Below are 16,020 nucleotides of genomic sequence, written 5' to 3' on the forward strand. Positions count from 1 at the left end.
CTGCCCCACAGAATGCAAATCTAAACAGACAGTTATGGAACACAACAGCGAAGTGGTGGACTTGAAATCTTATTAACTGTTAGATTTTGTTCTCCATACAAACACTCAGAAATATTTCTAGGCTATGGTTTTTGTTCAAAGTGAGTTAAGGGCATGTTTTTAACATTGGAAGAAGCAAGCTTGGAGAAGAAGGAAGCCTATGGTGGTTTGGATCCAACACATTTCTTGCACATCATTTGTAAGTCAATAGCTGGGGGCGGGGTCAGAAAAGGCCTACAGCTAATGGAAATTTGAATGAGTTAGGTTCGCCACCTGCAGTCAGACACCTACTCTGACTTGTCATGCTTCTCCATCTTAATCATTTTCAGCTTTCTGGTGCCTAGTCTTACTTAATATTACATAATTAAATGGTTTAATGCCCTCTGTTACAGCCAAATGCAACAATATTGGATTGCAGTGGGTGTCTGACCCTCACCCACATGGTAAAGGCTTTTAATATGCTTACTTGCATCATGATCATATGTCTAGCATTACCAAAGTTACCTTCAAGAAGAATGGCTTGCATTCAAAAGCTTGTTTAACTCTATCCCAACAGTGCAGTTAGTCCAATAAAAAATACCAACATAAGAAATCCTTGCCTCTTGTATAGTATTACCAAACATATTCACAGAAGGTTTTTCCCAGGCCCTGCTTCTTTAAATGTGGCAGAGCAGCAGGATATCAAGGATGGAGCTTCAGCAGTTTGCGAAACCCTCCTAGTTATAATCTTTTGTAACTATGAATAATCAGAAGGCAGACACAAGGTAAAGGGGAGGAGATAGGAACACAGTTATCTCCTGCAAACATGACAGGTTCACCAAATAGTACAGGAGTTGTATTATAAACAGTGTCGTAGAAACAGCATATCCTTCCTACCCCAGGAAAGTTTGTATATGGTACAAAAATAATCAAGTAACTGTTAGCTGAAAGGAAACATGTCTAAAGGTTTAGCTTGGTTATCAAAATGGATTCTGATCTAACTGTACAGATACAGATGAAGTAACTTGTAATCCTTAATTCAGAGATGTGCGGGACAACACACGTCAGCTTGCTCCAGCTTGGCTACTGCTCTGCTTACCCCGCGGACGCACTTGCTAGCTGCTTTATTCTCTGGGAAGAAGCTTCCTTCGAGGGAGGGAGTCTGAAATTGTGGAAACCACCGCCTCCTCCCTCTGGCTTTTCTCCTCCAGGAAGTAAACAGTTCTTCCCCGGGCCGGGCCGGGCCGGGCCGGGCCCTCTGCTGCAGCTGACTTGCTCGTGGGCTTCCGAGGAGAGTCGCACAACCCGTGGTGCTGCTCGGAGCCCCGGCGGCAGTCGCAAGGCTGCGGGCTCCCGGGGCGCTCGGCTCTGATTGAAAGAGGCACCGACCGCAGTTAGTTCAGGTCTGTCCCCTCCGGGCGCGGGTCCCCCTGCAGCCCCCCGCGCACACCCGGCCCCGCCCCGCCCCGCCCCGCGGGGATGGCGGGTCCCGGGCGTCAGGCCCCGCGTGGGGGGCGGCAGCCAGGGGGCTCCTCTGAGGGCGGGGAAGCGGTGCCACCGGAAAGTGAAGTGGGAGGAGCCGTCTCGGGCCCCGAGCCTGAGGCGAGCCCGAGGAAGGGGCGGGCGCGCTTCACCCTCCCCCACAGCCTCCATCTTAAGGGCGGAAGAGCGAGGCTCTCTCTCTCGCTACTCAGGTGAGTGAGTCCCGGCCCCTCAGTCCCACTCCCGGGGCCGCTCTGCTCCGCTCGGCTCGTGCCCCCGCGCAGGGAGTGTTGGCGGCGGGACCGAGTGGAGCTGCCGCCGGGGGGCCCCGGGAGCAGCGAGCCTCCGCAGGCCCTGCCTGAGGCGCCCTCGGGCGTGGTCTTGTGTGCGCCTCTGGGGTGGGCAGTGGCGGTGCTTGGCAGGGGGCTAAGGTGAAGTTGGGGGTGTCTCTAGTCCCTTCCAGCGCCCGCCCGGAGCGCAGCGTGGCGCAGCCGCTGTCGGCGAGAGCCTGGCACTGCTCCCGACCCCAGCCCGCAGCAGCAGCCCGCCCTCGGCCCACGCGGGTCCAGGGGTGCGTGCCCCCCGTGCCCTCCCGTTCTGTCGCAGCAGCAAGAGCGCCCCCCCGGACAAGGCGCGGCTGAGTCTCACCCGCCCACCCTGACACCAGCACCTGCCCCTGCCCCAGCCCCACTCTCTCTCTCCCCGCTGGCCCTTGATCTGTGCCCCCACGCCCCTTCCCTCCCCTTGCACTACAGCACCCCTTGCACCAGACCCGGCTGCCAGGGTCTGCTCTCCTGGCCGCCTGCATTCTGCCCTAGGGCTGCGCGTGTATGGAGCGTTTATTGGCAACGTTATCGACCACATCGGCCAAAAAAAGCCAATTGCCAATACTCTCCATTTTCCTCATGTCGGTGCCACTCGGCTATATGTATCCATGCTCCTCTACCTGGCTCTTGCATGAGGGTACGCTTTTTTTTTTTTCAATGGGGGAGAGGAAACCCCTAAAGCTGAGGCCTTTTTTTTGGGCTGGGGGGGAGGAATTTCCTCTGTTGGAAGTGGGAAATACATTTCTGAGCCCTTGGTTGTGTGTGCTGCCATCCACCAATTTATTAACCTTGTGGACTTGGAGGCCCATGCTTTTATCCTGCTGTTTAAAAGCTCCTTTAGTTCTAGAACATAAAGGGGGAAAGTGGGGTTTGTTATTCTAGAGCCTGGAAACTCCATCACCCCCTCTTGAGAAGGGCTCTCAGTAGGGAGAAGAGGCAGATTTGTAAATATGTCTGCATATGATTGCAATTAAGAAACTACAGAAGAGGATCTGTGTAGACACCTCAAAAGCTTTTAACAAACAACAAAAATCCAGAAATTGAAATTGTATTTAAAAAAAACCCATAAAAGTAGCTTTTTGTTGAGAGAATGTGTTTTTAGTATGGTAAAAAACCCCCCCAAAAACCCACTTCCTTAAAGGCATGATTCCCGCTTAGTATACCTTAGGGTATCCTTAAGCAAAGATAAGTGAGGCCATGTGCTGTGGAAAGAGTTGGCTAATGTTTAATAAGTACTTAGTACCATATTATGCAAGTGATTTTATTTCTTTTCTGGAAAATCATCTGTGGTTAGGCTGTAAATGTAACTACCAAGATGGTTTGGGGGTTAGTTTAAACTCCAGTTTAGTGTGCACCAGTCTCTTTGTAATACAGGCAGGGCTTTTGAAATTGTCCCTATGCAAATCACTTATAACTTTAAATCACTCCCTCCATTCTCTTAATCAGTTTTGTATTTTATTTGAAAATGTGTGTTTGTGGCTATATGATTTGTTTGAATAGCTTATTGTAATAATGTAATAAGAACCCCAAATAAAGATTAGGTTCTTACTGGCATTAATCTTATTAAACCAAATTACACAGTTGGAGTCCCTGCTTCTGAAGCCCTGCAGTTGGTGATTGGGGCTACATACAAAAAGCAAATAAACATAAATAAGAGCAGGGGGGAAAAGATGGTAAATGTACTAACAGTCTTCAGTGTTATCTCAAGACCTGAATTGGTGGTTAATTTACTGATCAGAGACACTAGACAATTTGTTTGCTTTCATTGAAAATGAAAAATATTGAAACCTTCCCTCACATCTTGATATAGGTAACATTCTTTATGTAAAGATATGTTTTACACATTTTGGCTTTTAATAATACAATTTGTTATAATTTTCCATGTCTAAAATCCCACTTTTTTTTAAGGTCATCTTAAATTCATCCTTCCCATAACTGCTGTGGAAGGGGATGAGGGGCCAGACCCATGCCCCTTACTTCCTTTGCGCCTTTTCCCCTCTGTGCCTGCCCCAAGGGGTTGGGGGGAAGGCTGCAGATATCCCATTTGGCCCCCCTCCCCCCCCAACACTGCGATCTCTCCTGTAGTCCCTGGGGCCACATGCTCCCACCCCCACCAAAGGAGTCATTCTGGGCCCAAAGCCAGATCTAAGCCATTACCTGCCCCGGGCTGGCACTCACCCCGATGCTTAGTGGGGTAAAACCTCCTCTTGGATTCAGATAAATGCAATATATTTATTTGGGATTAATTTATAATTAAATTTACACACCCCTGCTAACTCTGCAGCTGCTTAGCACAGGTAGACTCCTAAACTGTGGTATGATTTCTACCATCTTACCATAAAACATCTGCAGTTTGAACTTCATTGTTCCAAAAATGACTTATCAGAGAGCGACTGATTAAATGTAATCCTGTACTATTTTGTTGCAGTACCTGAGTTTGAAACGACACATGCTGACTCTGTTCGCATTTCAATATTAATTCTAAACAAGTTAATTTTGTAAACCCCTGCCACTTCCTATATCTTTTGTGGTCAAAGAGGAAAGATCACTGTTAAACATTAAATTCTGGTAGACTCTGATACATATGTGGGAGTGCTGCACAATTATTAACCATAACTGCATTTTCTTTCGTTTAAGCAATTCCTTCCACTGTGGATAAATAGATGAGATTGCTCTCCTCTTACTTGGTAGTAGGTAATTCCAGTCTCTTGTTAAAGGTTGTTATTTAGCCAGTCAGGCCGCTGACAGACATGGAAAACAAAACAAAACAGCACTTTACCAGAAGAGGAAATGCATCGGCTTGATTTGGTTCCACAGCATCTATATAGGGCAGGTGCTTCAGTAGGGCTTTTGGTGCTTTTATCTAAAGCTGATTCAATTAGCTATTAGATAAAAATGCCAAGAAGTTCCACTTAAGTGCATGATCTGTACAGACATTGGGTGAGCTGGGTCAAACTAACGCAGTGCCTCTTCTGGGCATGTGCTGCAGTTGGTGCAGGCATGCTGAGCTGAAACTAAAGTGCTGGGTTTTTTTGTTTTTTTGTTTGGTTTTTCTTCCACCAACTCTGGCCCTGCTGGGGTACGGCAGGGACAACACTGCCATGACTGAGGGGCTGGAGCGGGGGTGGTGAGGCAGTGCTGGCCCTGCCTCTTCCCCCCCCACTCCCCAGAAGCCCTGCTCCTTGGAGGCAGAGGGGGATGGTGCCACTATGACAGCGGGGACTGAGGGGTGCGGGGACGAGGCCAGTACCCGCCCCCCACACTCCATCCCCTCAGTCCCTGCTGTCTTGGCGGCACTTCTGTCTACGCAGAGCACTCTGAACTGGTTGTTTCAGTAAGCATTGTTATTGGCTGCCGAGACAACCAATCAGAGTGCAAGTAAAGTGTTATGGACAGACAGACAGACAATGGCTTTTATACTATTAGAATTACTTCAGTAGAATTCTGGAAAGTATAAGGGTTTGAAAGTTATTTTAAGAAGTGCAGTAGGCTGAGTTAGGATTAGTGAACTCAGTTAGGACCATACATGAGATGTACTAAACTGTTTTGCTGGCATGATTAGGAAACTGGATTGGAATATTTAAAAAAAAAAAATTATACTCAGTTACTTGTATTTAAGGAGAAACCAGGCCCTTGCATTCTTGTTATGGAGTCTTTCCTGTTCTGCCCTCTGTAGCACTAAAGATTATATTATTTCTTACAGAAAACGCACTGGAGTGATACTTTGTGAGAATTTTTTTTTTGGGAGGTGTTAATTTAATCCCACTACTTGAGCTCTCTCTCCTGCTCAGTGGCCAGGCTATGTACGTGATATATGGGCTTGTGTCAGTGCTGGGTGGATATTACACTGCAACAAGTAATTTTTAAACTGATGACTTCAGAAACCCTTCTTCCCCTGGAATTAACAGGTTATTGCTGTTCTAGGGCTTGCTTCTGAAAGATGCAGAGTCCTTATCTTTAACAGGATCCAGGGCAATGGAAAATGAGGGTACTTGGTGTTTTGTAGGATCAGGCCATTAGAAAAAGCTTTTCCACAAGACATTTAATTGTCTTTTCTTGTGTATTTGGCTAAATAGGAGTTGCAGTTAAGGTTGTTGTGATCGATTTGTTGTCTTCCTTCCATGTCCCACTCATTATAGTAATGCATCTAAAACATTCTGAAAATGAAAATTGTTTTTTTCTTAAGTAACAGGCAAATACAATCCATATGTTTCTGTAACATGTGCTGGTGATGATAGCTAAGTAAGGTTTTGGATGATTGTCACAAAAACTGTTACCCTGTACCACTCTGTCTGAAAGCCAGTCTGAACAATATTGTTCTTTTTCAGCATGTCGTACCCAGGATATCCCCCGTCAGGCTACCCTGGTTTCCCTGGATATCCTGTAAGTATAGTTTGGTTTTTAAATGCCTTACCCTTTCAATAGAGGCCACACCCATGTGACAGATCCCCTTGTCATACTACATGTTATAATGATATTAGTCACTGCTTCCATGCAAGATTCCTCATTTTAGAGTTCTGGTCTGCTCCCCTTCCCTTCTCCTGCCCCAGATCATTTTGGCAGTGTATGATAATATTTAGCAAAAAAAAAAAAGTGTTTCCAGTAAACAGCAAAGCATATGACTTCAGTATGCAGTCAGGACATCGTAACAGAGAATTCTTTTTTTTGTTTCCTAGCCTGAAAGAAACTTACCATAGTTGTGGTGGTTTTTGTTTTTATGACTTTTTCAGTCATTTATACCTTCATGTCATTCTCTTGATTTTGTTTATTTTTCTGGGTAGCACTGTACTTCTTCTCTTGGGAGATGTTTGCATCTATATTTAAATCTAAAGTTTTATTCAGTTGCCACCTATATAAAATTTTGGGAATTTTCAGATTTGTGGTTATATAAGATGATCTCTAAATCAATATTTATCTTTGCAGTGTTTAGTTGGTTCAGATGTATCTAGTTTTGAGTCGGGCCCATCTGTAATAGTCAACAGATCTGCAACCTTATTTTTTTTATATATATATATATATATGAGAGAGAGATAATGCCTAGGATATTTGAAAATTGAGCCACACAATAAATTGTACACAACAATAAATTGTCTTTGCTAACTTATTCTATAGCTTCAGCTAATTTATCTGGACTTTGTCCATTTGGGTGTGTCACTACATCCTATTTGTAATTCATGACTAAATGATTTAATATTCTTGTGAAACTGAACACAAAGTTGGAATATACCGGGTGTTGCTGGCTTTCCAGTGATTGCAGTATGTACCTGCTTTGTTTGTTAGCAACCAAAACATGCATGCATTGTATTTGACCTCTGAGATACTGAGCACAGGTCTGTAGCCATTATGGTGTGTACGTTCTATTTCAGTCTGTCACACAATACCAAGTATTAAAGGATGACTACCACCAATTCTGACTCTGGTAAAATATGTCAGAATGATGCATGTCTGCAGTGGCCCCTCTGATGATGCACAATTCTAGATAGTCATCCCCTAAATTACTCCTTTCCTATGCTAAAGATGCACATAAGGAAGTTGCTGATGAGATGGCATAGTACTGCAGCTTTGGATTGGAAAAGAACATTGAGTAAAGCCTGCAAATACTGCCAGTGGAAGAAGAAGGGTCCTATGACAGGGATTAAGAGGAAGCATGTTCTCTGCTTATTAAACCACCTTCAGCAACTATTTCTTTCTTGTTCCTTTATCCTTCTCTCAGTCTAGTGTGTGAGCATTATTTTTGCAAGGGAGGTGGCCAGTATCAACAGATCTTTGGGGCAGCTTTTGGGGGATGGTACTCTACTTTGACTTGTGGCACTGAGTCAGACACTCTTTCTAAAAAGTTGAGAGTCCTACTGGGAGTCTTTTCCTTGAACCAGCAAGCGGAAGCAGTAGCAGAACTCTTTCAGATCAAATCTCTGCCTGTTTGCAGACCCAAAAAACGCCCCCAAAACCATGCTTTGCTGGAAGAAGCAGCATGTTACTTCAGCCCGACTGCAGGATCTGTAAAGATTGTGTGCTTCAGCAGGGCTTTTGGGCACTTTTAGCTAAATCTGATTCAATCTATTGGATAAAAGTGCCAAAAAAGCCCCATTAAATCACTAAATCCTGATCTTTACAGACATCAGTGTCAGGCTTGGCGTAGGAATGTGCCGAGTTTAAATTAAAGCACCAGGGTTTTTTTGTTGTGTGTGTTGTTTTTTTTAAATGTCAGCAAGCAGCCTCTGTTTCACAAATAGAACGTAAGAGGTTCAAACTGGGTGCTAAGACTAATTTCAGGTATTACATTTGCCATTGCGTTTTCTGCCTATTCGTGTCAATTATACTTGATCATTTAGAGTAAATAAAAATTCTCTTCTGCGTGAGAGAATTTTATGGACAGGGGACTAGTGAAATTGACTGCGCCCAATAGTCTAAAAAGAAAAAAAATACCTTTTCTTTCAGTTATAATGATGTCAGGCAATTGTTCACACAGTAGTAGAACAACAAACTTTTGGATGCAAAAAAGAGGGGGTGTTTTTTACAGTTGAGTTTGTTTCTTCAAAATTAACAAGTTGGGAAATTCCTAGTAACCTGTCTATAGGATGTAAATGCTTTGAAATCAATAGCAAAAAGACAGAAAGAAGGTGCTTGGCATAACTATGTTAACTACAGAGATTTTGCCTGGCTTTACCACTTGTTCTAAAAATAAGCACTATGGGTGAATCAATTTTAGATTATGCCACAAATGAAGTGCTGTCACATGTGCTGATCAGTAAACTTGTCAATCCAGTCTTGAATTCATGCATGAGTAACTGTTATGCTGATATCAGTAATTATTTAACCTTCTTCTAAAATACAGTTTGTGCCATTACAAGAAACAGATGAACACTACTGCCTTGAGTGTTATGTGATCTTTATTTATCAAAAGTTCCCAAACCTGTTGGTCCAGCAGAACAGGACAAAAAATAAGCATAGAAGACTGTGGATAGATAACCTCAGTTGGATATCTAAGCTACTTTGAGAACTGTCGGGTAATAAGCACTATTCATATGCTGCATGCTCAAGTCTTTTGCACAAAAGAACAGCTACATTTATCATTTATAAAAAGCACTCTGCCAATATATTCTGAATAAGTTCCTAACAATTCTAATGGAACCTAATGTGTGGCTGGCTGTAATTAAGGTCTTCATGAGCATTGTCCATTTTAAAACCTTTGTTTTTTGTGAACAAAAACACTGACTTTTGTTCTGAAAGGCTAATTTCACAAAAACAAGCATGGTTTCATTACGTTAACTGAAAAAGCTTCATTTTTTAATGCTGCAGGTTGTCTATTGTTGACTTACTGCTTTTGCTAAGTTTAAAAAATGATTTTAAAAATTAACTGTAGTGTATATATTAGTTTTTCAAGTCTTAGCAGGTGTTGATCCTACTGGCAAAGAAGCTAAAGGCTAGATGCAAAAAGGACTTAAGGTACATCTACATGGAACAGTGCGGTGCCATGTATATACCTGAGCTAGCTGGGAATAAGCTAGTTCTAGTATCAGAAGCAGTGTAGACATAGTTTTGGTGTTTCTGATATGCATATTAGCTTGGGTACATCTGCACAGTATTGCATTGTGCCATATCAGATGTATTCCTCAGGTGCCTGAACACTGGAGTAGAATCCAGAACACTACAGGGCAGGAGAGTTGAGGGCTTCAGAACAACCAGCACTGAGCTTGGAGCTGCCCAGCCCTGGGCCATAGCCACAGAATAGGTGATGCAGGAATCTTTAGCAAATGCAGAGGACAGGAATGTTTCTCAAAACATGCTCCTCTCCAGACACCTCCCTCCATTCTGAGATTCTGCTTCCTCCATGAGACTGAGGCTTTCTTGGGCATATACAGAACCAAAACTTCAGATGCCTGGAGATCTTTAATGTTGAAGAACAGTGGGGTATTATGGTGGTTCAGTAGCTCTAGGGTTAAATTGCAGCTGAGTTTGGTTTTTAGGATCACAACTTTGGACTCAGGCAGATGTCAGGTGCAGAAGTCCTGTTTTGAATCTGCCCCCGCTGGATTCTTTTAGCTGATGAAAGTAGAAATGAAGTGGTTCTTTGGGGGAGGGTGGCAGAATCTGGGATGTGAGCTTTGTAGGTACTTTGGGGAAGCTGATCCTGAAGAAGAGATCTGAATGGAACACTGTAGCTCGGTTAACTTCCAGGTTAATGAAGCCAAACCCCAGAAAGATACGAATTTGAACGATACATAATGCATGGGCCGTGTTTGCAGAGTAGTTTGGGAGTACCTGCCTGCAAGCAAGTCACAGCAGGCCAAAACAATCCATTTGGTTAGGGATTGTTGTTTTGGTAGCTCTCTGATGCTTTTGAGAGATTAAGCTTTCAAACCAGAGGAACTCCCCTCAGAGACTCTTTCCAGTCCATTTTGAAAGTGGTTATTTCAAGCCTTTCATTGTTCTGATATTACATTGTTACAGGTCACACTTGAATCTTGGGAAGGAAATGCTGTGATTGTCAGTTTTCTTGTTTAAAACCTACTCAGAGTTAAAGGTGGTTTGTTGGGGCATATTTTTTTATGCCTCTGAATTTTTGTGATTTTAAGTCGGTCAGACCTTACTGGCAATCAGATGGAGATATTTTTGGTAACTTGAGACAGATTTTAGATTCTCATTTGGTTCTCTAGCAGACAATATATGCTTGGTGTTTCTGTTCAGCCCACAGGACAAGAATCTGCTTATCCACCTGCTGGTCAGTATCCATATCCAGCTGTTCCTGGAGCCTTCCCACCCATGGGAGGCAGTGCATACCCTGGAGCACCACCAAGCAGTGGATTCCCAGGGGTAGCAGGATACCCAGCGCCTGGTGGATACCCTGTCCCTGGAGGCTATCCTGGAGCTCCACAACCTGGAGGGATGCCATCGTATCCTAGAGGTAATAGTCTAGAATATTCCTTACAGTTTATTGCTACTATAAGGCTGTATTTAGCTCAGAAGGTACAGAAAAGAAAAGGAAGCTTTGTCTACTGTTAGTGCAAGGGACTGGCATTCAGGAAAGCTGGGTATGCTGATAGAATGCAAAAGACTAAGGGTCCCTGTACCAGGTATCCTAGGGCTTCTGTTACTTGAAGTAGAGAAGTGGCAGCAGATAGTACTTAGGTAGCTGAATACATGCCAGCTGCTGAGGAGATCAGCTGTCAGGCCCTAAAGGAAAAACCCCTGAAAGTAGCTGGGGGGAAGCCACCTGACCAGTAAGGGGCAGGGCTTAAAGAGGCATGTAAGCCCTGGGCCTATGCCGGGGCAATCAGTCTGGCCCTGGAGGTTACTGGGGAAAGAATTCTGCAACAGACAGGATGGATGAGATGGAGGATAATGCCTGAGACCCTGCTAGCGCACAGAGACCTGCTTCCAGCACCTGGGTATATGTCTCAAGTGCACTCTGGTCACATCATTGAAGCTCTGTGCCCCTATTTCAGATGCATGACAAACAGAACCAAGGAGGTGATACTTCTCCTCTATCAGGCACTGGTCAGACCTCAGTTGGAATACTGCATCCAGTTTTGGGCACCACACTTCAAGAGGGATGTGGATAAGCTGGAGAGGGTCCAAAAGGGTCACTTGTATGGTTAAGGGCTTGCAGGCCAAGCCCTGCAAGGAGAGATTAGGGCACCTGGACCTCTTCAGCCTCTTCAAGAGAAGGTTGAGAGGCAACATTGTGGCTGCCTATAAATTCATCATGGGGGCGCAGAAGGGAATTGGTGAGGCTCTACTCACCAAGGCGCCCCTAGGGGGTTACAAGAAATAATGGCTATGAGCTAGCAGAGATCAGATTTAGACTGAACATTAGGAAGAACTTCTTCACAGTTAGAGTGGCCAAAATCTGGACTGGGCTCCCAAGGTGTGCTCTCCCCTACCCTGGGGATCTTCAAGAGGAGGTTAGATAGGCATCTGGCTGGGGTCATCTGAACCCAGCACTCTTTCCTGCCTATGCAGGGGGGGTCGGACTCGGTACTCTGTTGAGGTCCCTTCTGACCCTAACATCTATGAAAGGGGTAAGGAAGTACAGTTGTGTGGTCCCAAGCTTGAGTTAATGCATGTGAAATCTTGCGAGTTCCAGTTAAGGGCACTATATAAAGATTAGTTTTTCCAGCGCTTTGTTAAAAAGGGAGCTATACAGTTGGCATTTTGCATTCAGAAGTTTTGTAATGGCAAGGGTCTAAGCACTACAGATAGGCATTGTACACTCCTTTCTCCTGTACGTCATTAAAAAAAAAAAAGCAATTCATTCTCTGGCAGTGGGCACTAGTGTGTTATTGCATTTCTTGTCCTTATGGCCAGTGCTGATATTTTCCCTTCCTTGTTTCCTGCTCTTTGCCTCCAGAGCCAACCTCTCCCCTGTCAATTTTTTGCATAACCAAACAATTCTGAGGAGAGTAAATACCCCTCCTGTCTCATTGGTTGACTGTGGGTTATGAGAGGTCAAGTTGTCAGCTTTTTAAATTGTTTGTTTGTTTTAAATAGATGTATACAAACAAACAAACAAACAAACATTCCAAAAAGGGGGAAAAAAACCACGAATGTTTCCTCATACTTCAGCTAAAAAAAAAAAAAAAAAAAAAATTCTAACCCCCAAGGTGCACAAGTTCTTTCTAGAGGTGGTTATATGAAAGGTAAGATGAAAGCAAAAATCCAAGGAGGGACAGACCATAACGTTAGACTAATTATGCTCCTCTTCCACTCATTCTTATTCTGAAAGTAAGGTACAGCGTAATGTAGTTGTTCTGTGTATTGCTTCATTAGAGATGCTCTCAACATTTTTTGGTGACATCAATGATGCACAACATCCTATTTGTTTTTATTAGGAACCAGTTAATATTTAAGTGACCAGAAAATGTCCATCCTTGTCTTTTTCTTTCTGTCTAGTTCCTACAGGTCCTGGATTTGGTGTCCCCGCTGCTGGGTCTGGCTTTGGTGGTTATCCTCAACCGCCAGCCCAAAGTTATGGAGGTGGTGTACCGGCACAGATACCAGGTATGTGGGTGTTTGGGTGGGTGAGTGGGGGAAAGAGGAAGTCTGTCCATCCTAGGCAGATTTAAAAAAAAAAAAAAAAAAAAAAAGTGTCAAACCAACTCATTCCAAGTTAAAAGACTGACATTTTGCCCTTGGCTCCCTCTTTTGTACTTAGTCCAGCATACAAATTGCAGTAGTTATATCACCTGCTAATTGGCAAGACCAATGGTAGACTAACCAAGAACCCATATGTAAAATAAATATTACTTACCTTGAAATTGAAAAGTATGCCCTTTCTGATGTATCACCATGCAGTGTTTTTGACACTTTTGCTTCTTGAAAATGTAGACTGCTGAACAGAACTGTGGAAACCAGAGTACAGTAGTGATCTGTGCTTATATGGAGAAGCTTCCATGTAGCACATAGATATATGTATTGTTCACAAATGGCAGTACATTTCTATGCCCACCCTGAATTGAGAACCAGTTAGCAAGGAAGAACAGAAAGGAAGTGTGACAGTTTGTAAATGTAAAGGTCAAATGCTGAATGCAAATAATGAATGTGTGCATAGGACATCATAAGGATTTTCAGCTTCCAGCCAGAACGAGTGTCCCTAAATTTGCTTGAGAGCAGCACTTAGGAAAAAAGTTAGAGCATATCTATGAAGGTCTGTTTTTCATAGCTCCCATATAAAAAGTAAATGCATTGTTTTTTGAATTGTCAATGCTTTTGTATGTGAAATCAGATTATTTTAGTTCTACTTTTTGTTAATTAAATTGTTAGTGCATTACTTTATGTATGTAAAAGATTTCAAAGTGACTTGCTCTTCATAACCAGTAGTGGTAAATGTTTTTACCATCAGACTAGAGCAGGGGTGTCAAAACAAACAGTCTATGGCACAGTGTCATCCAACATGCAGGGTCAGGAATTTGGCAGTCATGGCACTAATCCCCATGACTTCACAAGCTGATGGCTGTGAACCCTGCCCCAGATCCCACTCACCTTGCCAAAGACTTCAAGTGCTTATCCCTTTTGGGGACTCGTTTTGCAGTGGTAGGGAAAGCAATGGTAGCATTGAGCCCTGTGGCTCACTGAGCTGATGCAGTGACTTAGGCACCCACGAGGGTTAATGCCACTGCTGTTCATCAAACTGCCAGAGATGCATCTAGATTGGGCCTCTGGAGGCCAAACAATTTGCCCCTGGAATAGAGACTTCATTTAGCATATAGCTTCTGCCACAACTTTGGTCACAGGAGAGCAGGGTTGACAGAGGAGAGGTGCCGCAAGCATCACTCAACTTGCTTAGTGCTCCTTGGTGTTGCCATACTATCACATGGACCTGAGTCCTCCCGTGGTGTGTTATCTGCTGTCAGTCACTCCCCAGGGTACTGTTGAGTTACAGGTTGCTGACCATCGTAAACAACTTTTATATATGAAAAAAAGAGGTTTATGGATCTGCAGGATATGAAAGAAGAGCATGTTACATTGGAATAGATTAGCTCAGTTTGGGTTATTTTTTTCCCTTATTCTTAAATTTTGCTTTAAAAGGAGGATACCCCAGTGGACAAGTTCCTTCTCCAATGCCTAGTCAGGTATGTGCTATACTTTCTTTAGTGGAGCTTCTTAGAGCTTGTGATAAAAAAAGAGTGGCTATTATAATAAACTGTTTGGGGGGGTAGCAATGTAAAACACAACCTTGTTTTATAACAATATGGGGCAACTAGAAGGATGATTACGGTTTAGCAGCAATTCCATAGGTGGACATTCAGTAACAAACCTTCATGTATTGTGCAGCTGTCAGGGGAAGAACTGCTGTGAGATAATACTGTGCTAGAGTCAAATACTCTAGATGAGAACCTGGCCTGGCCAGCTGTGCACGAATGCTGCTGCTTTTCCAGCATGCACAATGCCGCTTGAATGCCACAAGTTGGGCCTTTGCCTTGGATGTATAGATACAGTCACTGCATCTGGGACTAAGATCTGTTTTTTTAATAGAATGCAAAGCAAAAACCCCACTTATTTGAAATCACAGATATTCTCTGAAGTGTCAGAGTTATGTTGGCAATTAAGTATAACTTGAAAAAAAAATAAGTATGAAGTTTGGCATTTGTCTGCCGAGTCATATCATCTGTCTTTTTGGTCTGGAGAAGTCAAACTGCAAGCCAAATCTTCACAGTAGCTGGCTCTTCCAGTAGTAGCAAACATTGTTTATTTACTGATCAATGGCATTTTCCCACCATATAGACACTCAAAACCTTTCTTAATGTTTTTCAATAAGTAATAAACACCAGAAAACAAATTATTTGAACCAAGGTCAGCCCTGTCCTAAAGAACTTACAAAACAGGTGTGAGCGCAGACTTGACAAATGAGGACAAAGGCACAACATTGCTTAATGGATGATCTTGTATTGTATTAAGTAACACTACAATATTTAGAAAAGAGTAACAAAGTCTAAGCAGTTAAGCAATTTTCTTATTTGGCTGTAAATTCTGCATCAAACTAATATATAAAGGAACCCCTGAACAACAGGAGCAGAAATGTTCAGATTAAGAACAGAAGAAGAAACTATACTAGTAATTTAGCTTAACTTTCAGCATACTACAGTGTGACAGAGGGCCATCTCAGGGCCAGGTACAATGCCAGCCTGCCAACCTGTCTAGCAGTCTGCCCTGCCTCACCTGCTACAAGTGGATGTAATGATACCAAATATAACCATGCAGGAGGCTGCCCATATTATAGCCAGATGCCCAAGGCATTATACATGGTTCTGAACCTCCCCTTTACCATGTCCCATGCCTCACAGATGGCATCCAAAATTCACTGTTGTTCCCCTGGTCCCTTAACTGGGCCACACAACCTCTGGCATAACTTGGCCTCAGGTGTCCTCAGATGTGCTTGGGCCTCACCTCCACCTCCAGCCCACGTGCAATCCTTCAGGCCTCCTAAGGCCGTACTCTACATGGCTGCCAGCCACTACTCCACCCCCTCACTGGGGCGTTACACTGCAAAGACCTCAGTGTCCGCAGTTGTGCCTGGACCCCGGTTTCAGCCTATGGCCCACTCAGGCCTCAGGTGTCTGCTGACATATGTAGTCCCTTCCCCAGGCCCCACTAAGTGGGCCCGAGCCCCTGTGCTTTTCTGTCAGGGTGTGCTCCCCTAGCCTTTCCCCTTCACTGGGGAGGCACAGGTGTGGCATTTCAAGCAGGCCCACTA

General features: G+C 43.8%; 1 protein-coding gene across 2 annotated transcripts in view; it reads left to right on the plus strand.

Moving 5' to 3' along the window:
- Positions 1-1,260: 1,260 nt before the first annotated feature.
- ANXA7 (annexin A7) overlaps positions 1,261-16,020 on the plus strand; it is a 32,060-nt gene continuing 17,300 nt past the window's right edge. Inside the window, exons 1-5 of one of the 2 annotated variants that reach the window (XM_019555659.1) lie at positions 1,261-1,421; positions 6,155-6,209; positions 10,515-10,731; positions 12,720-12,827; positions 14,355-14,398. In XM_019555659.1, coding sequence (XP_019411204.1) covers positions 6,156-6,209; positions 10,515-10,731; positions 12,720-12,827; positions 14,355-14,398 — 423 coding nt within the window. In that variant the 5' untranslated portion in view covers positions 1,261-1,421; position 6,155. Of the gene's footprint in view, positions 1,422-1,621; positions 1,713-6,154; positions 6,210-10,514; positions 10,732-12,719; positions 12,828-14,354; positions 14,399-16,020 lie in introns of those variants that run through there. The other variant, XM_019555658.1, reaches the window with a different exon arrangement.

This window comes from Crocodylus porosus, unplaced genomic scaffold, assembly GCF_001723895.1.
Source record: "Crocodylus porosus isolate Cpor-Errol unplaced genomic scaffold, CroPor_comp1, whole genome shotgun sequence".
In the NCBI taxonomy this organism is placed as follows: Eukaryota; Metazoa; Chordata; order Crocodylia; family Crocodylidae; genus Crocodylus; species Crocodylus porosus.